General features: G+C 51.3%; 7 protein-coding genes across 7 annotated transcripts; 4 read left to right on the forward strand and 3 right to left on the reverse strand.

The window, feature by feature from the left end:
* Positions 1-1604: 1604 nt before the first annotated feature.
* Positions 1605-7380, forward strand: SCP_0310420 (Mediator of RNA polymerase II transcription subunit 12; the record flags this gene model as incomplete). The annotated part of the gene is made up of 18 exons (XM_027756427.1): positions 1605-1692; positions 1747-1844; positions 1898-2022; positions 2071-2290; positions 2342-2547; positions 2599-2803; positions 2854-2919; positions 2971-3228; positions 3280-3687; positions 3747-3927; positions 3984-4119; positions 4166-4262; positions 4316-4582; positions 4640-5534; positions 5586-5842; positions 5892-6296; positions 6350-6425; positions 6476-7380. The coding sequence occupies 18 exons, from the start codon at positions 1605-1607 to the stop codon at positions 7378-7380; spliced, it is 4893 nt and encodes a 1630-aa protein (XP_027612228.1).
* Positions 7381-7618: 238 nt separating this feature from the next.
* On the reverse strand, positions 7619-8630 carry SCP_0310430 (hypothetical protein; the record flags this gene model as incomplete). The annotated part of the gene is made up of 4 exons (XM_027756428.1): positions 7619-8039; positions 8095-8162; positions 8220-8282; positions 8334-8630. The coding sequence occupies 4 exons, from the start codon at positions 8628-8630 to the stop codon at positions 7619-7621; spliced, it is 849 nt and encodes a 282-aa protein (XP_027612229.1).
* An 889-nt stretch (positions 8631-9519) lies between these two features.
* SCP_0310440 (hypothetical protein) lies at positions 9520-11146 on the reverse strand (the record flags this gene model as incomplete). The annotated part of the gene is made up of 12 exons (XM_027756429.1): positions 9520-9711; positions 9775-9843; positions 9898-9913; positions 9970-9989; positions 10050-10091; positions 10144-10164; positions 10220-10290; positions 10340-10386; positions 10442-10519; positions 10569-10715; positions 10768-10920; positions 10986-11146. The coding sequence occupies 12 exons, from the start codon at positions 11144-11146 to the stop codon at positions 9520-9522; spliced, it is 1017 nt and encodes a 338-aa protein (XP_027612230.1).
* Positions 11147-12018: 872 nt separating this feature from the next.
* On the forward strand, positions 12019-12894 carry SCP_0310450 (hypothetical protein; the record flags this gene model as incomplete). The annotated part of the gene is made up of 1 exon (XM_027756430.1): positions 12019-12894. One exon carries the CDS (start codon positions 12019-12021, stop codon positions 12892-12894), a length of 876 nt encoding a protein of 291 aa, XP_027612231.1.
* A 494-nt stretch (positions 12895-13388) lies between these two features.
* On the reverse strand, positions 13389-14885 carry SCP_0310460 (Carbamoyl-phosphate synthase arginine-specific small chain; the record flags this gene model as incomplete). The annotated part of the gene is made up of 5 exons (XM_027756431.1): positions 13389-13418; positions 13476-13520; positions 13584-13764; positions 13825-14632; positions 14693-14885. The coding sequence occupies 5 exons, from the start codon at positions 14883-14885 to the stop codon at positions 13389-13391; spliced, it is 1257 nt and encodes a 418-aa protein (XP_027612232.1).
* Positions 14886-15364: 479 nt separating this feature from the next.
* SCP_0310470 (hypothetical protein) lies at positions 15365-17074 on the forward strand (the record flags this gene model as incomplete). Its single annotated transcript, XM_027756432.1, has 4 exons — positions 15365-15502; positions 15575-16502; positions 16551-16649; positions 16701-17074. The coding sequence occupies 4 exons, from the start codon at positions 15365-15367 to the stop codon at positions 17072-17074; spliced, it is 1539 nt and encodes a 512-aa protein (XP_027612233.1).
* A 525-nt stretch (positions 17075-17599) lies between these two features.
* SCP_0310480 (hypothetical protein) lies at positions 17600-22194 on the forward strand (the record flags this gene model as incomplete). The annotated part of the gene is made up of 13 exons (XM_027756433.1): positions 17600-17785; positions 17845-18056; positions 18120-18209; positions 18262-18485; positions 18547-18730; positions 18789-19536; positions 19587-19733; positions 20206-20346; positions 20397-20620; positions 20879-20968; positions 21022-21248; positions 21296-21482; positions 21534-22194. 13 exons carry the CDS (start codon positions 17600-17602, stop codon positions 22192-22194), a joined length of 3321 nt encoding a protein of 1106 aa, XP_027612234.1.
* Between the last annotated feature and the right edge of the window lie 383 nt (positions 22195-22577).

Below are 22577 nucleotides of genomic sequence, written 5' to 3' on the forward strand. Positions count from 1 at the left end.
ACAGTGAAACCGTGCATGGATATTCCTGTGCATGCACTGTTATTTCAATATGATTATTCACTGTCTATCGAACCTCGCTCGCCCTCCTCTGACACGACAGCCGCTGTTTCTTCGCATCGACCGCAACCCTGTATTACACGCTTCCTCGTCGGCACTGTACCCCCTGGATCTCGCTTGCCCATTCGACTCAATGTTCATCGTCACATTTGTAATCTACCGACTCTGTATCAACACCATCCTAACTCCGGGATTCGTCACTCACATACATTGCAACGTATCAAAAGCATATCCTTGCCTCCGCTTCCTCACGCCACGCCCGGTCTAATACTCGCATTGATCCTAGCAGAGACTGCTGGCAGAAGGCGCGTCTGCGTACGTATACTCCACGACATGGGATATCCTAGAAGACGGTGACAGATGGGGGCGCCGAGATAGTCCGCGCAGGACACCTTCGCTCCCCATACCCCACCGCACGCGTTCACGCACATCCTCATCATCTCGCTCTCAAACTCATCGCATATCTACATTTATTTTCTTCGCATTCCCCCTGTGATGATACATAGGGCTAGGATGGATTGGCTCCTGCCGGGCACACTCTATATCTTACATCGTGCATCGGCGTTGTTTTTTCTTGTTTTAACTTAACTAGTCGGAATGGATGGATACGCTTCTGCGTGTCGTTCGTGATTGAAGTACGATTGTTTGATGATTGATATTCTTGGCTCAGCCGATGGTGCGTCTTTTTTGTCTTTTTTTGACTAAGTGTAACGACACAGGGGTGCAACTGGGTGCGTGTTTTCTTGCACGTACTTGGGATGGATATCCAAATAGAACTACTATCAGTGACCCCGATATGCCATATGGCCCAGAAGTGCCATACTTCTTTCTACAGTTTGATCCCCCTCACCGATTGCCTCGAAATTATTCAGAGATGCTCTCATTCATTGCACTTCAACATGTAAAAGTTTGAGAATTAAATGTGGCCAACTTGGGTCCCATGAAAATCCGGATTGCAGGAGTGCATTTGGCTGATCGGCATGTCTCTAAAATGTTCAACGTTATAGAAAATTCTGAAAAAATAGTCTCTAATATTCTATATGTTACAAAAACAATCTGCCAGAAGTGCCATATTATGGTCATCGATGGCAGCGGGTCACATGATAGTTCATTACGGAGCGGGCGTCTATTTGCAATAACGCATTCCCACTGAGTTCACGATAGTTACAGCCACAAATAATCTGCTGCGCCGTTAAAAAATACCAGTAGCTGGCTGCAACGCTGACGGTGAGATACCTTTAAAGCGTCTCAGTGTTGCCAAGTTAAATTTTAGGAATCAGGAGAAGTGGTGAAGTCGAGTGTTCAGACACAGATTTCACGAATTGCCTATGGGGAGTCCATGATCACTTCCGTACTCGACTAGCAGAATATAGTATGTGGCTGTGCCTTATGCAGTTCGACGGAACCTGACGTATTTCCATCGCCTGCTCACCGCTGTGATCGCGTGCGAACCGTGTTATTATTTTTTTACAATACATATCAGTCCCTTTCAACCACGGACCTGTATCCTAGGTTTCACCACTCAAGGGATTACTCCCTGTAGCCACATGTCGAAGGATGACAACGAATCCATCACCGTATATGAGTCCCGCCCTCCTGAGTGGCTACCCAAGACTCATGCATCCGCTGATCTAGGTATGTTCTCTTGGAGTTCGCTTCAAACTTACCTCATTGCAACGTTTTGCTCAGGATATGTCGGATACTTTCCTCCTCGCGGCAATGAAGATGAAGAGATTTTATCGGAGACAAAGGTCAAGAATGGTTTGGTCCTGGCACCGCCGGTCCTCGTGAGTATTGCCGCATCTCTACTCGGGGTTCTTTGCTGGAATGCGCCTATCAGGCAGAAACTTTGAGCCTGCAGGACAATGTCAGGCATTGCCTCGTGCATGAGAATGCAATCAGTGAGCTCGAAGATCTGATGAATCAGATATTCGCGCGGCGTGCAGAGAACGTCCCTCCTGTACCGTGAGCACTATTCGTGTTATGCACGTTCCATTTAACTTACCTGTGCAGTGCACCGTCTTTTCGCTTGCCTTCTCGGGTTACGCTCAATGAGGCACGGCGGCAGGCGTGGTTTAGCGACCTCGCGAATCCTGATGTTCCTCTGTCCAAGCTGGGGAAGAACGTGCCGCACGGTGCTAAAGGACATGACCTCCTTGACTTGCTGCACACCCACAATGTAGCGATCCCACGCGCTGTCTGGTTCCTCCGCGTGTTTGGCGGGAACGAAACGGTGCGATTATGTCTCCTGCTTGCGCACACAGACCTGAGGGCGTTATTTTAGGCGGGCTTACGCAACAAGCAGGCGTACAACCCGACGCAGTACAGCGTGGATTGGGCGAACGTAGTCACGAGCTATATGAAGAAACAGCTAGCGGATATCGCGCTGCCGAGCGCTCCTCGTCTCGGCTTCAACATCAAACAGACTTTCAAAGGTGAGCTTGGAGATGCAGACAAGCGCGAGCGCTGGATATCTCGCTTTACGTACTGGTCAGTCAGTCTCAGGTTCGATATGTGTAGCCGTTGCTGACGCTCCAATAGCCTGGGTCTACTTCGCACTTTCTATGCAGAAGGATTAGTGGACAAACGGACTTTCCTGAGCTGGCTCGTTCAGCAAATGTCGACATGCAATCTCGCTCAGCTTGGTTTCATCGCTAAGTTGGCCGATGAATATTTGGAGGGCATGCTAGTCAGTCGTGCGATCACCCGTCCATTTGTCGATGCTTCCTTGCAGAAGTTGTCGGAGGTAATCCACATATGTCTCTCTTACACGCGAATGACTGAGCAAATGTACAGATACGGTCGTCATCAGCGAGAGAATTCCTGGGGAACGTAGAGGCCATGCTCAAGAATCTCATTTCAGTAGGTCTCGGATTACATGGGATAGGCTAATCACTCACTGACCAGCGGTAGAGATCTTTCCTTTCTCTTCCTGATGCTTTCGTAAGTCCCCGTGCATGGACACTCCATTCCGCGCTTCTAGAGGAGATCCTGTCCGATAACTTCAACGTTGCTACTCTGGATAGTACCTCAGATCACAATGCGCAAGCGCTTTGCCAGACATTTGCTGAACAGTTTGCCGATGTGCGGCAACGAAACGAAGCCATGCTTTTCTGGCGCTTACCTTCCCGTGTTCTTGGTCCACTTTCGTCCGCTCTTTCAGATATCAAGGTACTTTTTTGAATATATCACTGACTTTTTTCTAACGTCATTCCATCCAAGCTACTCAATTCGCTGTCTGGTAAGACGGACATGTGCAGTGTTATTTTCTTTGAAGATGGCACCGAGAACTCTTCCTCGTTCACACGCAAGCTAGACCTGCTGCTCACGTGGAGCGTCACGTCGCTCCAATATGGCGACCATCGTCCGTACGCTGCTGCATGTCTGCTGCGAGAATGGCGCAACAAAGCGGGAGAGCGTGCTATCCGTCATGATGCGGAATCGCCCGACCAGTTTCTCCAGGATCAGCTATTCGACTGGCTGGACACCTCTGAAGTAGCCAGCGAATCGAGCAATCTTCCTGCAGTATCACTTCTCTTCGGGCAACTTGTGAAGTATCAGCTGTATTCGTACCAAGACTACATACAACGTCTGATTGCTCGCGGTGAAAGAGGTTTGTCGTTTGGTCAGGTGTGTCTTGGTATGTGTTTACCCGGCTATGTATGCTCGCTCATTTGCATCGTTCCTAGGAGGATTGTTCACGCCATCGTGACTTTCTGCGTTGGATACCATTGCACAACACATCACCCTCACTGGTGAGCCAACGCAAGGTGACCTTATATGGCGTTCGAGCACGTGAGATTCCAGAAGACTTGCATGAGCGAGAAATTCGGAAAGAGATTCGGCAGGTAATTCCGGAGTTGTTCGCAGGTTCGTTTATGTCAATAATGCACGAATGTCCCTTCAGTTGATATGATACCTTGTAGGTGTTCCGGATCCTGGTAGAACTTTGGCGACGACAATCCGGTCAGGTTGTAGCACTTTACTTTCGTCTCCGCGGTTTGAACAAGTCAAAACGATGAAACAATGGCTGCTACCAGTTCTGAAGAAGAGTATCTCCAAGTAAGTACTACCGTATCCGGCTTTGCAGATCTGTGACGTTTTCCAGCCAGCGGCGAGCTAGCGGAGACACCTCCATTTTGAAGTCGTATACAATGGCAACCATTCTCATGGCGCACACTAGATGTTATGGCTCGATACTCGACGTAAGCGCTGACTATATATTATTCTCACCCAACAGACTTATTGTCCTATTCAGATCACACTGTTCACGTTGGAACATGCGGCGAGCAACGAACTACTGACGGCGGTGATGGAAACACTTCGTCAACACATGGAGGTGTGGGCATGCATGAATATCATGCACACTATCGCCACGGCCTTGTATGCATCACATCAGTTCTGGAGAACGCGCGGAATCCATACTCGTGCCTTACTGTCCTTGCTGATTGAGGTAGATAACGATCGGTACTTGGAGCCTGCCTCGCGCGAACATATTCTGGCCGACATTACAGCTTACACGAATGTAAGGTATCCTATTATAATATTTGTTTCACACTACTCATACGCCTCTCCATAATAGGCCCTGTATCCAATCAATCAGCCCTCTGCCGATACCGTACCTCTTGCTCTCCCAGAGATCTTGATGCTTGCGACGGATCCTGATCCAGAAGCGCCATCTAATCTAGCAAAGAGTCTATGGTATAGGTACCTGACTGCTCCGGACTGGGCCTGGAAAGTCTGGGACAACACTGTCGCAAGTCTCCGCCAGATCCCTTCGATGATACCTGACTCGATTGGACGGAGAGTTTGCGCCCTACGCTATGCCGTCTTTCTTTCGCATGTTGACCAACACCTTCCTGAAGGATTCGACGATCAGGTCCTCCAGTGGTTCCTGGGTGCTGGAAGGAGTGAGGTTGCTGCTCTCAGCGCCGACGTGTGGGAAGTCATGACCGTCTTGCTTCTTCACCTTTCTGTCTGTGGTGCTCTCACGACCACGACTATCCTGCAAGGTCTTATTTATCCAGTGTGGAAAATGGGGGCTACAGTTGCTTCCGTTGAACAAGGCCTGTCTTTGGAAGTTCTTCTGACCGCAGTCAATGCGCTCTTCGAACACCTTTTGCTGAAGGATGAGTATGGCAATGGTGTTCCCCCACGCGATATCTTCGAAGCTCGAGGCTTGCAGACGCGACGTCGCGACGTCTTTCGCGAGCCATACTTCTCTTCACTAATCGACAACCTACCCATACTTGTTCTGATCGAGCAGAATCAGTACATATCGGAAATTTCACGGCGTACTTCCTTATCGCTCCGCCAGGCCATATGTAAAGTCAGTGTCTTCCGTCAAGGTGTATATCGTGATTTAGATGCAGTACGGCTCGCGTTCGAGAAACTTTTGGAGTGTCGGACCGTTCCTGAGGAAACTCATCAACATCTTGTCTCTGCCTTACGGATGATGCTCCGCGATCCTGCGCACGGTGAACCGCACTTCCATGATGCGGCTGGGAGATTACTGACGTCTACTCTAGGGAATAATACAGACACTTCAGGATTCCAGGCGGTTTCGTCCTTACTCAGTCCTTGGAAGTTGGCAGCTACCTCAATTGAAATGCGACTTACCCTGAAGCAGCTGGGTGAAGGGTTGGCCCGAGAGTCTTCGCACGAAGCTGCAAGTACTAGCTTGGACGAACTCACTGATTTCGTCTTTCATCACTGTACGAATATGGAATTGGTGGATTTTGTTGCCGAGATGATGGTAGATGTTGATCGGGAAGTAGCTACCAAGGTAAAGGCACACTGACTGCCGCATGCTCTCAATCTGATCATTTCTCCAGTTTGTCGATGCTGGGCTACATTGTATAACGGAAACATTGCGATCACTTCCCGCACCATTGACCGCTGAGGACATGGCGCAGTTCGTGTCGAACGTGGGCGAAGTCCTACGCCTCCTCTCCAATATAGTTCAACCATTTCAGGACGAGACAACTCAACTTCACCTCACTCCTGTTGTGCAGGAAGACCTCGCGCTGGTTTTGAAGGGCAAACTTGAGGAGATCAAGAATATCATTACTGCTGGAATCGGAAATTTATCCAAGGAAGCGGACTTAAGTCAAGCGTCTCATTTTGCCATTTTTCTCGCAAGGCTCTTACAGTTCAATCTTCGATTTCGGGGAGATTGGTCGCCTCAGATGAAGACAATCAATGAAGAGCTGTGTTCTATCCTCTCCCGACTCTCCCTGGTATGCGTTTTTCCTACAGTGCAGAAGTTTTTATATGCTGAGCAGTCTCGTAGCTTCACACCGCTGGGTCAACATTGGATCTTCTGGCATTTCCGCTCCTGCTTGACACCCTTTACTATGTCCTCGATGGTATGTTTCGCGAAAAGACATGTTTCTATGGCTGACTGTCTCGACGACAGAAATCCCTACGGATCCCAAGACCGTAACGCTTGATCCCTGTCGGAATTACCCGGAGTTTGACTTAGCAGACCTACCGAGCGACATGCCGCCAGATTTCAGGAGGAGACTCCGCTCTCTTCTTCCTTACGTATCGCAAAATTTGGCTGTTTGCGACCTCGCGTATGCCACCAGAGACGCCTCAGGGTCCATGGTGGCCAACCAGCCTGTGCAGAATCGTCCATGGGAATGGACCGAGTATCTTGGCAATGCTCCCGCCGTTGATCCGAAACGCGATGATAAGTCAGAGCATCAGCAGCTGAAGAATTCGACTTCACTGTCCCTGGAGCTCTTTGGCACGAAGATGACAGGCGACTCCGTTGTTCATTCACAAGCATACACTGGCGACTCCATGGTCGAAGGGAATCTCCGCACGTTTCAGGATGACCTCTCCGGTGAGAGCGTGTTCATGCGTGACTGGAGAGAGACGCGAATAGGGGTAAACGACGCGGTGAGCAGTGCCAGCCGGGGTAGAGGAGAGCAGGACGATGGCACCATGATTATCCCGACGTACTCTGCGCCGGGTCAGGGACTCTCTGAGAGGCGGCCGTCTTCTCGCAGAGCTTCACCAGCATTGTCTGTCCGCACTCGCGCTTCTATGCTCCATCATTCAGGCCCGAGCTCTGTTTCATCTTTCCGCCAGAGCCCGGTCCAACATCTTCCGAGCCGTCTCTCCGTATCCACAGCTAGCGAACCCATTGACGTCGACAGCTTCGAATTACCGGCGTCCGCATCGCAATCGACCGCGAAGCGGAGAAGCGTAGACGACGACGACGAACTCGAGATAGTTGAAGGTCCCGTACCTGCTTCGCGCGCCAAGAAATCGAGAGCAAAAGCGGGCTCGAAGATTCGCACAAAGAAACGATGATGCTGTTTCGCCAGACAAGACATGGACTAATAACTCACTGTTTCGACTTCAGCTTGTACTGATCCTAGATGTCATTACCACATCCCAACGATCTCGAACACATTCTCTTTCAGCATACAGACTCCAGGAACAACCCAACATTTACGCGCTGCATGTAGAAGTATACCGTGGTATAGTAGCTCTCGCTCTGGGATTATGTATGACAATAATGATAACACTGTCCGTCCAAACCAATCATTCATGGCGTCCACGGGAAGAATCCATCCCAAGGACCATCGGCTGCAGCACGACGGTTGGCAACACCCCTTGTAGTCCTCGCAGGCGCAGCCTTCTTCGGACTGGTCTCGCCCGTTGCAGCAGCGACAGTACGTGTAATATGCTTGAGTCTGAAAACCTCGATGGGCTTGCTTTTCACAGGGGCTCGACACGAAGGGCAAGTGTACTGTGGCTGAGGAATGTGCTCCAAGAGTTCATTGATGTGGTTCGCCAGCTGGCGGCGTGCTTGCGAGGTGGTATTTGGGTTCTGGAGTGCGGCTTTGTATTGTTGGATGATTGCGGGCTGCGCGTCGTAGTCAGGGTTTGCGGCCATGTGTTGCGTGAGCGCCGTGGTAAACCAATCTTGAAGACAGGACTGGCAGAAAGTGTGGCCACATGCGAGACTAGGGACAAAGAATTAGCGTGGCGCAAGACCAGGGACGAAAGCAAAATAAGCACGTTGCAGGAGTCCACATCTTCAGGGTGCATACTTCACAGTTGACGTGTTCGTCTAGTGCAGGCAGCAACTTGTCGATGCAAGCACGCTCAGCACACGCATACATGGCATATATACGAACACTCACGCCTTGAGACGCTTTATCCTTCTGCTCCCAAGCACGGGCTTCGGCTTCAAGCCTGGCTATCATCTATATGCACAGTTAGCGCCTATGCGTTAGTACATAAGAAAGCGCGCTCACCTCCTTGGCCTCCTTCAGTTGCTGCCGCAAGCTTGGTGTGGTGCCGCGCGGAACAGTCGACGTCGAAGCCTCGGGCCCCTCATCGTCAGACAGAACAATAACATCAGCCGAGATTCGCGGTTTCGACCGCACGCGCTGCTTGCTCTTCTTCGGGGTCAAACGATTCTGCTTGGGAATAGCAAGTTCGTCGTCGGATGACAATATGATGATGTCTGGGCTAGAAGCTCCTGCATTTATGGGGTGGGACGTGAGCGGTTCGCGGCTCTGCGCTCGTCTGGATGAACGAGTGGCTGGCATGGTGGAGGTCAGAAGAGAAGAACAGTACGCACAGCCGACTGGCGGTGGAGAAGTTTCGTATGTGGTTCACAATTGGTTCAACTCTAAAGCGCCGGCAACGCCCAGTCCGGAGCGGCTGGCCCGCTTGACCGCCCTACTTCCGCGTCCAACGCCGCCCACTACGGCCAGTCTCCTACCGTGACCGAGTAACAAACTGGTTGTAGCCAAATTGTAGGCCGCGTTCTAATGAAGTCCGGACGACTTCTTATCTCAGCCGCGCCGTCACAGTATGAAACCTTTCTTCACTTTTATGTCACTTGTAGACTTATTATGACAGCAGAAATATATTCATAGTACACTTTGTACTACAAGGTCAAATAGGTATGCATTTCAGAGAATGGGACACCATTGCAAGTGTCGTTTGTGGGCGGTTGGGGGAAATAAGGTTGATCGAGACAAAGATCTGAATGCACGTGATATCATCATTACTGACTCGGAATCGCGTATCTTGCATAAAACATACTGTAGAACTGCATTTTCGGAACAAGTCCCCCTTCCACCCACGAGCGAATGGTTAGGAGCATGGTGAGGCTTGCTATATTTGCGGAAAGTCCACACAAAAAACACACGAATTCATGTTCTGGTAAAATGCACGGGTCGCATCATCCGGTGTCTCATTAACAATTAGCTGAAGCTCGTACTACAAAATGTGTAACTTTGCGGGGCACCAGCCCATGCTACGATACACCCATTATTCCAGTGAGCACTAGCACAGCCATGTGCCAGGAAGATGAGTACACCAACGACGGCGGAAATGCCACTCTACCTGCACTTTTGGACAACCATGGCTGTAGCAGCTACATCATTCCGCGAAAACACTGCACCGATCAGCCCCGAGTGGCCGTCGACTTCAAGCAATGATTGACTGCTGCTTGTGATCGACGTAAGATGGGTCCGAGACAGTCGGCGCCTTCATCGACTCGCGCGAGCCCGAGCGCAGGTAGGCGTCCACGTCAGACCGTTCGTCGACGACGTCGACCTTGACCTCAGTCGACCTGTGGTTGCCCGAGATGTTGAAGCGTCGGTCGATACGACTAGGTTGCTGTGATGACCCAGTCGTTAATTAACAAGGACAGCTCTGGGTGAGAGAACGGCGCGGACGTACCATGGCATGCGAGGTGTCGTTGAGTTCTCCTTCGAGTTCCTCGCGCATAGCGAGCCGCGAATTCAGCATCTGCAAGACCAATCAGGTCATGAACAGAAAGATGCAAAAAAAATTGCTACGTACTCCAAGGAGAGTAATTCTGTTCGTTACAATAGGATCAACGACAGTGTTTCAATGGGAGTGTACGAGACATACGTGTAGACACGCCCCATAGGCTGTAAGTAAGAAAATTATATCAAGTCAGGATGCACTCCATAATCATCTCAATTACTCACCATAGCAACCAACAAGTTGTAATTGGACTCGGTGTACAAGTTCTATATGGCAACTATGTAAGAGTGAGAGCGACCTATCTGAGTATACACGAACGAAAACGATGAGGTCGGCCATCTGCAATAATCCAGAAATTGTCAGCAATCGTCACATTGCCAAACTCTGTACTAACACAAAAGATAGAGTTGAGCGCCGTCGATTCGACGCAAGAATGGATGATCCGTGTGATGATGGAGTCCGTGCCTGGAGGAGAGTGAGAACATACGAACACACGGAGCGAGATTTCACTGACGTTTGAAGCCCGTACGACTCTTCTGCAGGTAGTAGAACAAGAGCCCACTGAGTGCATGCATATACATGAGTCACAGACATAGGAGGAATAAGCATTACTCACGCCAAAAAACCGTCACACACCATGGACAATGTCAGCCAGATGTCGACAAGATGCGCTTGGCTGTTGAAGTCCTGGACACTACCAAGACAGTCAGTTGGTGGGGTGGGCTAACGCGAGACCGGCTCACCTGGGAGTAGTGAACGCAACGGCGGAATTCGCGAAACCGACCCCTGAGGACACCAACGACAGGATAGACAACGCAAAGAAAACAATCCACGATCCGCTCAATTGCTTGATGCGCCAAGCGAAAAACTGCTGGATGGGAAGTGAAGCTCTGGGGAGACTGTAAGCTAGACAAAGTAAGATCCACGAACGACAGTGCTCACAGAATGATGAAGATTGGTAACGAGAGATATGGCCATGGCAATGTACCGATTACGGGTGCGTTCGCGAAATTTTGAACCAGGTAGTACCATAACATCCACACCGATGCTGCAGTGTGAGTTGTGTCCACAGCGAAGGTCCAGCACACCATGGCTCTGCGCGGAGATAACAACATGTTCAGGATGCAGCCTCATTCGCGCAGGAGGGGGAAAAACAGTACTGGTTGGGGAGACTATCCCGCTTCCCCATCGAATAGTAATGAAGAAACTGGAGGAAGCACAGTCCGTATAACATTGCGTTCAGTGCATTTGCTATAACCACCGGTCCCATTAGCTTCGGGACGGCGGCCTCCAAGGCGGCGAGCTCGCTCGCTTGCGACATTGCAGATATGCTTGGTCGCGAGACAAATGAAGGAAAAAGGGAGGGGACGGAAAGGCCTCAGAACCCGAGACCTGCACGATTATAATCGGTTCAAGATGCAGGGTCGAGGTACCAGGTTGGTAACTTGTCCCGCAATAAGATCCATCTCCACGGCATCCCGTAGAATTACTGTTGCTGGAGAAGCGACAGACTAGCTAACGTTTTCCGCCCTTGACCATAGGCGGCCAGACCCTATTGTTTCATCGATCTGCCGATTCGAGGCCATGGATACCCTTGCCGGTTCAGCGGGTGTAATACTTACCTTCAACTGCTCCTTGCGCATGCCTCTCAAACGAAGCATTACATCGACACCAATCGTCCGACCTCGCGTCGATCCCAAGCTCTCCGCTCTGTTTGTGGCGGAATGACAACTGGTGAGTTCTGGGCGCCACGAAAACTTGACGTAAATTGCCGTTGCGAGGGGGTCCTAAGTAGCGCCTCGCCCTTCGAGTCGGCGCGCGTGCTGGATCCGTGTGCCGGCTACTTACATTTTCTGTCAACGGCAATTCACCGACGTTCGCCACAGTGTATCCTGGACTCTAGCGGACGATAGGCGTGTTCTCTCACCGTTATTTTATCCACTTCGGCGCTGTAGAGACTGCCGCAAGCTAGAAGAGATTCGAACTGCTCGAAACGGTGACCGGTGACCTGCAACCGCATCTAGCGGCGTTGGTCATGGCGCGTGCACGTGACCGCATTACTTCTGCTCCAGTCGTGCCACTGTCCCTCGACAATTGCCTCCAGAGCTCGGCGTCGAGGTGAGCGGGCAAGTCACTTTCATTGCTGACGTGTTCAACGAATACTTGCAGTATTATCAAAGTGGCCCGACTGCAATGCAGGCCGACGCGGAGGAAGAAGACAAACCCGCTGTATCTAGTGTACTTCATCCACTTTTTTCATCGGACGAGGGTGACGTCTTCCTGGGATCGAAGGATGGTACGCAGTTCCGCGTGCACTCATACACTCTAAAGACCACGTCGGGATGGTTTCGAACCATGTTCTCTCTACCACAGAAGCAGGACTCAAACTCGCTGGAAGTCATTTATGTGGACGAAGACACAGAGACACTCGAAGCGATTCTTCGCATGATTTGTGGACTTCCAATACCCCGTCTCGATTCATACGAAGCCATCGAGCCAATTCTGCATGCCGCGGAGAAGTACGACATGATAGGACCTATGTCAATCGTTCGCGCAGTCGTCATGACCCCTCCTCTCCTTGCCGATCCTCTGCGTTTGTACGCCATCACCTGCCGGTACGGTTGGCTAGATGAAGCCAAGTTGGCCTCCCAATACACCCTCATCCTTGACTTGCATGCTCCAGAGCACCGGCACACGTTGCTCAAGCTAGGCACCCTGGCGTTGCTCAATCTCATGGAGCTCCATCGAAATAGGCGAGAGGCCCTCAGACGACGCTTGAACGAACCACCATTTGTCAACGACAATGGCAACACGTTGTGCTCACACTGTGGCTCTGTGGTTGACTACCACACGTGGCGAGAGCTGAAGTACGTGATCATTCTGGAGATGGACGTGCGGCCGCTCGGTGACACCGTGTGCAACGAGGGACTCCTGGATTGGCCTGCAGCGCGTGCATGCTGGGACGCCAGATGCGTGAGTTGCGATCGTGTCCTCTACGATAAGAAAGAAACGTTGCGCGTCATTCGCGAGTGCATTGATCAACTTCCGACGACGGTGGAGCCTGAGTGAGCCGCTCTTTCGCGTCTTCAATAGCGGTGTCTAACGTTCGTTCACCGGAGAAGTGCTGTCGACCCCGAAATACCATTACCTATCATGTAATTGGCAACGCCATTCGACGTTGCAGCGGAGTAGTTCCGTTCGCGCTCTAAAAGCTACTTCATCGGACTCTAGGTGGAAAGGGGGTGTTCGCAAAACATGTGAGGTAGAAGAAGCACCTGTACAATTGTTTGCATTCGGATTATATTATTGATTGATTGAGGTTTTTGAAGCTTGTGCGCAGCATAACCAGACAACCTCCAAGTTGCAAGGCCCAAAACAATGACAGAAGCGAGCCAGGTATGTCATGCATGGTGTCTACGATGTGAACATTAGTGCCATGCGTCGAGAAAAGTTCCGAGGGTAAGACGGCAAGTCAAGAGAATCCCAGTCTCACTATAATTCTAAACATTCAATGAAGGTATGTAAGTATACGGATACCACGTACATTACATATCGATACAAGATTAAGCTGCGGCAGCAACAGGCCCAGCAGCCTTAGAAGATGGATCAGTCTTCGGAGCGCCCATGACGTCCTTCGTCTTGTAGCGCACCTCTAGCTTATGCGCCCGGCACTCAGCCAAGAAATCAGTGAACATCTGCCAAGTCGCGTCAGGTCGTGTCAGTGTACGGGTGCCACTCGCACATTAGAGGCTGTTTACCTCGATCGTGTCAAGTGGACCGCCAGCACTCTCCGGATGGAACTGTACACCCCACACCTTCCGTCCAGAATCTGCTGTTGACTTGATACCCTCCACAGAAGAGTCGTTGCAGTTGATAAAGAACGGCTCCCAGCCAGCGGGGAAGGGATCCTGCAATTTCAAAGCATACTGGTGGTTTTGGCTGAGAACAACAGATCAGATAGCTGTTCAGTTGGAACTGAAGAGCGATCGTAAGACATACCTGGTGACGTAGACCCTACCCGCTTTGATAGACCCAGATGACGCAAGGGCGAGGACGGGTTGATTATGACCACGGTTGCCAAAAGTCATGCGATACGCATCCAGGCCAGCAGCAATGCCGATGACCTGATGACCCATGCAAATACCGAAAATAGGTCGATCCCACTCCTTCAGCGTACGACGCAGGTGCATAGCAGCTTCCGTGCAATGGTTTGGGTCACCAGGGCCGTTGGTAAGGAACAGACCATCGTAGCGATCACGAGTGGCGTTGAAGTCGTAGTTCCATGGCAGCACAGTAACGGCGGCTCCGCGACGGACCAGCGAGCGGAGAATGTTCGCCTTTGCACCAAAGTCGAGGACAGCTATCTTCACATCACCAGTCGGGTTTAGCACATACGGCGTTTTTGTTGAAACTTGGTCGACAAGATTCACAGTGGTAGGGTCCCAATATTCGCTCGGCTGGGGTGGGGGAAGTGAAGAGTCGGCGCCGACGGCAAGGCGGCCGAGGGTCGTACCTTGGTCGCGTAAGAGAGTTGTGATGGCACGAGTATCGACACCCGTGATGCCCGGGACACCATGTCGATTACACCACGACGACAGTGACTCGACGGCGGCATGGTGCGAATATTTCTCAGCTACATCGGCCACCACGACCGCGGTACACTGAATGCGTTTCGACTCGAGGACAACACCTACGTCTTGGGAGTCCATAGGGGCCTTATTGACGGGAACACCGTAGTTGCCGATGAGAGGTGTGGTGAAGACCAATATTTCACCGCGGTATGAAGGATCGGTCATCGACTCCGTGTCTGTTTTTTTAATAAATAATCTGTGAATAACACCCAGGTTACTGAGGTAGAACAACTTACAAGACGTGATGGACGTGGAGAACACGGTTTCTCCATAGACGCTTCGCGGTGCCCCAAATGACCGGCCACGGTAGGACTGGCCTGTTTTCAGGTGAAGCACCGCAGGCAGAGAAGTCCCGAGGGCTGTACGATTAGCATGCGTTCCCAAGCTTCGGGACATGCGAGGGACGTGGATGAGTTTGTGAGCGAACATGTTGAAATTTGTTAGGATCCTTTCAGTGACTGAGGAGAGAGAATACGAGGTCGCTGAGGTAGCTAACGAGAAAACTTGATAAGAATACACTTCACAGAAATATCGTTTTGAATACGTACTCGTCACGAGTGCTTTGAGTGAATATCATGTACGAGCGAAGTCGCTCAAGTGTGTCTTCAATGGAGCTGCTGGATATTCGAGTCAACGATGAGCAAAAAATTCACGGAGGTTTGAAAAGCAGTAGGAAATAGTTAGGCACGTGATCCTACAGAAACGTTACTGATGCTTTAGAGATGAAGTTAGAATTTCAGTAACAAGGGCTTGTTACAAAGATAAGGCTACTCGGTCTACACCTGCGCAGACTCCTGTAGAAGCCTGATGTAACAGCTCTAGAATACGGGTCCGATTCGACCAGCAGTTCTCTCGTTAGGTCCAAACTGAATCCGTTGACTCTATGACACTGTGTCTTGAATTGAAACATGAACTTCTTTGATGCATATGACATTAGCGGCCCATCCACGCCAACCTCAGGCCAGCAGGCTGAGCCAAGCCTGAATGAGGAGGTCTCGCAGGTAGTGGGGCAGCTGAGCAGGTTCTGGGGAGGCTTCAGAAAGCAGGTGTGTTGCGCACGGTATGGCGGGTTGTATTCGTGAGCTGAAATCGATGGTTGCAATCATTCGGGATGTTAGAGTCAGACAGTTTTTGAAGCTGCGCGGAAGGACATTGGGGATGCGGTCTCTCAGGCACAGAAAGAAATCAACAAGCTCACTACTGAGACGCTCGCCTCTACTTCCACCCAAGAGGACCACACTGGGACTGAGCAAACTGACCAACTCCCATCTGCTGGAGAATCGTCCGCTGCTCCGGAGAGCAACAGTGCCTACTCTGCATCCGCAAGCACAATCGCCGAAGGAGACTCTCGCTCCACAACGCCCACCGAGACCCAGCCCCAGCCGCAGACAATTTTCTCCCGCCTCCAAGCGTCACTCCCACCAAATCTCGTGTCCAGCGTCCAGAGCCAGCTTCCTGATTCACTGCAGCACGCACGCGCCGGAAGTCTGTCCGCGCTTGACTTTGCACAGCTGCGCAGCACCTTGACAACAGAGCTCCACCGTGTGCAGGACGCCACGGGAGAGTATGTTCAGCGCAGCGAAGAGCTTTTCCGTGAGGCAGGAGAATTTCTCAAGGATGCCGTGAAGGTGCTACCTCCTGAAGAGAGCGGCGGGGTTTCACCGGGTCTGATATGGGATGGCTCGGATGTATGGATGCTCCCAACCGAAGGGAGTGCAGGCGGTCGAGGGGAATTGGGTTCAAGGAAGGGGAAGGAAAGAGAGGGGAGGGCATCTTCGAGCTCGGGGCGACCTTCTGTGGAGAAGTTGAGAGCCGTCGCGACGCGGGCGGAATCGCTTCTGAAGCAACTGAAGCATGACCCGGAGGTGGTCAAGGTCGACCCGCAGTCGGACGAGCGGGTGCGACATATGTTTGCAAGCTGGGTGGAGTCGGAGGTTGATGCTCAGGAAGGCGGTATAAACAGCGTTCAATGGAAGGATACTATTGAGAATGCGTTGACGGAGCCTGTGGATGGCGCAGCATTGAAGTCCACCTTCGACACTCTTGGTGAGTGCCATCTTCTGCACTGTCTTTCTTGCTAATTGTAGTCTGCAGTACCCTCTGTTATAACCAGTGACATGTTCTGGGTGAGGTATTTCTTCCGCGTTCATCAGGTGGAGAGGGAGGAAGAGAGACGGAAGGCTATCATCCAAGGTGAGTCCTGTCACAATTTTATTCCCTGAAATCCGTTAATCCTGCCCGTAGGCACCGCGCAAAATGAAGAGGATTTCAGCTGGGATGACGATGACGATACCACTTCGACGGCCGTTAAGGCTCCACTTGTTCAACTCCATCAGGATCAGACATCGGACGCGTCCGACGCTTCTGCTCTGCAGGCGGTCGATAATAAGGCAACCCTTGTTGCGGAAGCTGCGACTCCCACTCAGGCTCCCAAGTCTCGAGTTTCAACGCCGGGAAATCAGAGTCCGCGGGAGAGCGAGGATAGCTACGACGTCGTTTCCTCACAAGTAAGCAACTATAGTGGAGGGATAGATTCTAAGGCACAGAGCCCTTCGCTACCAGAAACACCGGCGCCAACAGCACCGGTGGAGGACGACCCTGACAGCGATTGGGAGTGATGTGATGAATGCTCTAACGTATTAATCGTGCTGGCTGTATTGTATTAGGCCTATTACTGTAAGACGTCGATCCCTCACGGTTGATGTTGTTTTTATGACCCCTCCGTCGTACGGTACGGCGTTGTATTCATACCTTAGGGATAACTACTACACCTGCCATATATGAAAATATACGTGGCTACTCAACACTATCGCGATCAGATCTGGATTCTCCGCAAATTGAACCGCCATCTGCTGCTCTTCTCCACTTACTGCAAACTTACTGCGTGTTCCGCAAGATGTCAATTCAGACGGTTTGAAAGGGGTCAGAATCATTTGCGCTTGTAATCACATCATATGATGGCACTCATCATACTTCCCTCTGTTTGCGAAAGGCACAACGGCTCTATGATTGGGTTCGAGCGTCTTATTGCTGATAGATACCACGAACGCCGTGTCCTCCGCACGTTCATATCCTAGACTTTGTCTTACAGGACATTTTTTCACTCGCTGCTCATTTTTGTGGAGGCTCTTTGCCTGCTCATCATGGTGTACTTTCCGAGGCATGCAAGGAGATCAAGCCTGTTATCACGTTTGAATGCCGCGTTGCTGAGATTTAAGCTCGTGAACTGGCTTCGTCTCATCTGGTTAACAACTGTTCTATGGGATGAGCTAGGCATCTTCCACCTTAGTCTGGCTTTTTGCAAGTGGCCAGATGACGACCTGCCTCAGGTACGATGCCTGTTATTTGTAGAACAGCACAAGATAACCCGTATTTACTTTTGAAGCAGAAAGAAACACCTACTCATGTGCTACTCGTCTCTGAACCTCAGGTTCGCTACATTCCAGCGTCAAAGCGAACCTTGATTGCTCGTCTTCGCAATTTCTTCTACGAGCTTACACTCCAGAAGAATTGGAGTTCGGTAATTCGCTTGAAGCCTGACCTAGTGGTATTTCTTGGAGACATGATCAATTCCGTCAGAGCGCTCAAGACAGACACGGAGTACGTCATATATGTCACTCTCTGATCAAATCTTCCTTTCGGCTTACCGAACTCATCACATAGCTATGAGTCGCAATATCGAAGATTTATGGATATATTTCGTCTTCCTCCTGGCGTTTCGGCGTACTATCTCCCTGGCAACAATGATGTAGGGTAGTGTCCTCTCTCCGATTTACTCCCTTCTGTGCAGACTTACTCCATCAAGTCTGAATATAGACCTGGCAGACTCTCGTCAAGCGCGTCGTCAGTTCTCAACTCATTTTGGGCCGTTGAATCAACAAGTTCTCGTGCACAATCACACATTCGTGCTGATAGACGCATCCGGCCTTGTTGAAGAGGACTATCAGCGTGCCGCACGAAACACAGAGTATGACAAATGGACTGCAATCAACGGCGGTCCAGTACATTTTGTCGAAACTCTGCGTGAACGTGAGTTTTTGGATTTACCATAACGTCGAATTATGCTGACACCGAAGGTTTCAAACGGAAGAACAAGTTCCTTGGCCCGTCTTGTTCACACATATTCCACTTTATCGTCCTGATACGGCCGCATGTGGTCTCCTGCGCGAGCGAGGGACGATTCGCCGAGGCGTCGGGCCTGGTTATCAGAATGTTTTGGGCAAAAAGACGACTAACTTCCTCCTGCAGACCATCCAGCCTTCTATCGTGTTCAGGTTAAACTTTCTTACATTCTAGGCAGGTACCTCATACTCACTCCTCTTTTGTATCTAGCGGAGATGACAGAGACTACTGTGAATATACACATGTCCCCTCTCTAAGCGCGATAATGGGTGACCAACGTCCTACTGACATCCGCGAAGTCACTGTCAAGTCTTTCTCCCCGTATCCCACCATTCGTCGGCCTGGATTTCAGCTGTTATCACTGATCTCTCCTCCCGCCCTGACATCATTGGACCCGTCTGTGTCGACGCACTCGCTCTCAGATACGCCGTGTCTCCTACCGAACTACATTGGCGTATATACTACGCATTACCTTCCACTTCTCTTGATGTCGACCGTCCTTCTGGCTTGCGCAAGACTGCACACATTCCGCGGACCAGCGCTCCCTATAATTTTGGATCCCCTGCATTCACCGTCCCTGTCGAGCCCGGGAGTGTCACCGCGATCGTCCTTCCCAAATTCTGCTACGATGCGTGATGTCGGTCAACAAGGGGGCCTACGTACTCCCCGCACCCCTCACATGAATACGAGTGCAGTGCATGGCAACGATGACGAAGGATCTATATCCACTTTCCGTGCGTGTCTCGTGGACGACGAAAATCCCTCTCCGATCGACAAAGACTACCCCCCCTATTCTCCTCACTACATGATACACAATGGGGAACGTGCCCAGTGGACCGGCGGTGCCGATACGTTCCCCGGTCCATTCAGGCACGATCGTGTATATCGAGAGAACGATCCCAACGTCGCCTCTCCCGCGCTCCCAGATGCACCGGGACGAGATAGCTGGCGTCTCTTGGTGCGCAGACAATGGCCATGGATGAACTTTTTCGGCCGAGGTTCGACTAGTATCATACCGGGTCCTTTGCGTCGCCTCCGCTGGAGGCTGCTGAACTCAGGAAAGCAATGTCTATCAACGCGCAGAAGGCGTGGAATCACCCTCTTGGGTACTCTCATGGACTTATGGAGGGCCATGTGGCCTCCACTGCTGCTATGGTGCGTGCTCATGTGGTGGAGGTGATGAGCTAGACTTTTCACGTACCATGCGATTGTGGGATTCCGGGCACTTCTTCCTCAAACGCTGTGTTCTGAGTAATTACATTCGTAGATTAAGCATGCGAGGGGCTGTCATGGACCTTTGTATTCTCGTGCCTGTTCTGCTGCATGTACTGCACTGCCACAGTTGTGGTGCTCACGATGTTGTCCTGACGATTCTGTATCTTGGACCTCTATCTTATGACATTGCCTGAAGGCTCGACTGGATTGTTATCACTGCGTTCCTCCGGGGCCGCAACTCTTGCGAAAAGTACAGCCTCCTGACATTCTACTACACCTTCCTGATAGAGCAGATTGTGTTGGCGCCCGGCGTTGAATAACGCGGGTGAAAGAAGTACTGCGGGAACCCTACTGAGAGCCCACCAGCCAAGTCATCATGTCTCTTGTCCGATGGTCACGGCATTTGGTAAAGCGAGTGACCATTCTGCATCCTTATTCTCTCCCAGTGGAAAGTCTGCGAATAATATGGGTTGGGGTGATCTTCTACTTCGAGCTCGGAACTTTCAAAAATCATGTATCCTATTGTCCGTGGCCCGACGTTGATTCTACCACTGTACGCTATTTCACTGTCTACACTTGCTGGGCCTAATTCTGCTCTACCAGTCTAATACTAGGAGCTTTACACGCGTCCTAGTGATTGCGGACCCCCAGATTCTGGACAGTCGATCATACCCAGGACGCAACCCGTGGCTGATGTCGCTGACCCAGCTGCTCGTCGATTTGAATATGCGCAAGAGCTGGCAAGCTGCCCTACGTCTCACCCCGGATGCAGTCATTTTTCTTGGAGACATGATGGACGGCGGCCGACGCGCGATCTCCCATGACGAGTAAGATTCGTCCACTTTGCTGAGCGAGTGGGTTTTGTGCATGGTGCTTCTTAGTCAGTTCAGCGGACTGCAATGACTAAACTGCTGCAGCTGACCTTGGCGAGCTACTTGCGCAGTAAGAACTGGACTACGTCAACGTTCACCGTGTCTACTTTCCAGAGGTGTCTAAGCCTTCCGTCACGTCACCCATCGCTTTCGGAATTCATGAGGAATACGCTCTGTTCGAAATGTGCGATTCTGACCTGTTGCATCTCGCAGATACGAGGCGTATTATAAGCGCTTCCGGGATATCTTTAGGACATCCCAAGTACTACCGACGTACTATGTGCCAGGTAACCACGACGTTGGGTGCATTCTGTGTCACATCCCTACATTCCTCAAGCTAACTTTGTCATGCGCAGATTAGGCGCGTCTTCTGCGTTCTCTGAGAGCGCCGTAGAGCGTTACGTTACACATTTCGGGAAATTGAATCAAGAGATTGAGATCGGTGGTCATTCCTGCGTTCTCCTGGGCGCACCCGGTTTTGTCGAGGAGGAAGAGGAGAGAGTGAGGAGTGGCATGGGCTACACGCAATGGGCAGATGCAAGGCCTGAGGGGACGATTGCATTCGTCCACGCTATCTCAACACGTACGTCCACCTCCTAGCGTGGTGGCCCTTTGTCATATGTTTTCTAGGGGAACGTCGCAACCCGCGCGTACTATTCACGCATGTCCCTCTTGCACGGCCTGCGGGGGCTTCTTGTGGACCACTTCGCGACCGTGGGACTATCCGCAGTGGCAGAGGCCATGGATACCAGAATACACTCAGCCCCGAAGCATCGACATTTCTCCTCCAAAGTCTCTATCCTTCGCTCGTGCTGAGGTATGCCTTGGTGTGGTTGTAGAGATGTCTCTCGCTGATCACGTTCTGCAGCGGCGATGACCACGATTACTGCGAATACGCTCATGAGATTCCTGCAGAGAACGTCGGCTCTTCGAGTCCCGTTGCTGTGCGCGAAGCGACAGTCAGATCCTTCTCAATGGCCATGGGTGTCCGTCGCCCTGGGTTTCAGCTCCTCTCGCTAGCCCCGCCTGCCTTTTCGTCATCATCGCAGCGCACGATCGCAGACGCGCCATGTCTGCTTCCCGACCAACTTGGGATTTACCTGACGATATACGTCCCCTTACTACTGACCAGCCTGTTCATACTGCTGGTCTCGAACGCGCACCGCGTGCGCACACGCAGGCGCTTCTGGACAGTCTGGGACGTGCGCGACGAGCCGCCCGATCCGGATGCTTGGCTCTCGTCCGCTACGTTGGATGGCAGAGACGATGAAGAGGAGAAGTTGATTACACATGCAACACTCCCGCCGCCTGATTCGGCCTTCACCCAGCGCCCCACGCGGTTCTCTCTCGGCGCCGCAGGGCTGACCGCCCTGCTGCAGTATGTGCAGGAAGGCGTGCACCGCGGTCGTGCCGAATCGAATGCATGGCGGAACCGCGCGGGCTTCGTTCATGGGTTTGTGAGGGATGTGGCAGAATTGGCGGCTATGCCCCTCGTGATCTTTGTGGTGATTACGTGGTGGGTCTCCTAAAGCTCGACAGATTTTATCTTCTGTCCTCCCGGTGGTACTACCAGTTGATGTACACGGACTGGGAGGTGTCGTTCCCATATGAGGGACTTATCTCGCAGACAGTCTTGTGCCCTAGATACTCTCATGTTGGTCCACATATTCGGATGGCCTAGTCTTTCTGTGTTCTTCTAGTCAGGGTTGTACACCGTTCCAATTGCTGTTGTTTTTCGGTACCGGTATGTTCTGTGCAGTGTATGTATTTATTACTGACTGTTTTGCTTTCCCTTGAGCTTCAACTGCGATTCAGGGCGGAAGTGATTCAGACACATTATTCCGAGATTGATAGGTATATGGTGCCATCGACCTACACCCGAGACCGACGCAAATTTGCTACCGACAAATGA

This window comes from Sparassis crispa (assembly GCF_003851025.1).
Source record: "Sparassis crispa DNA, contig_000002F, whole genome shotgun sequence".
Classification (NCBI taxonomy): domain Eukaryota; kingdom Fungi; phylum Basidiomycota; class Agaricomycetes; order Polyporales; family Sparassidaceae; genus Sparassis; species Sparassis crispa.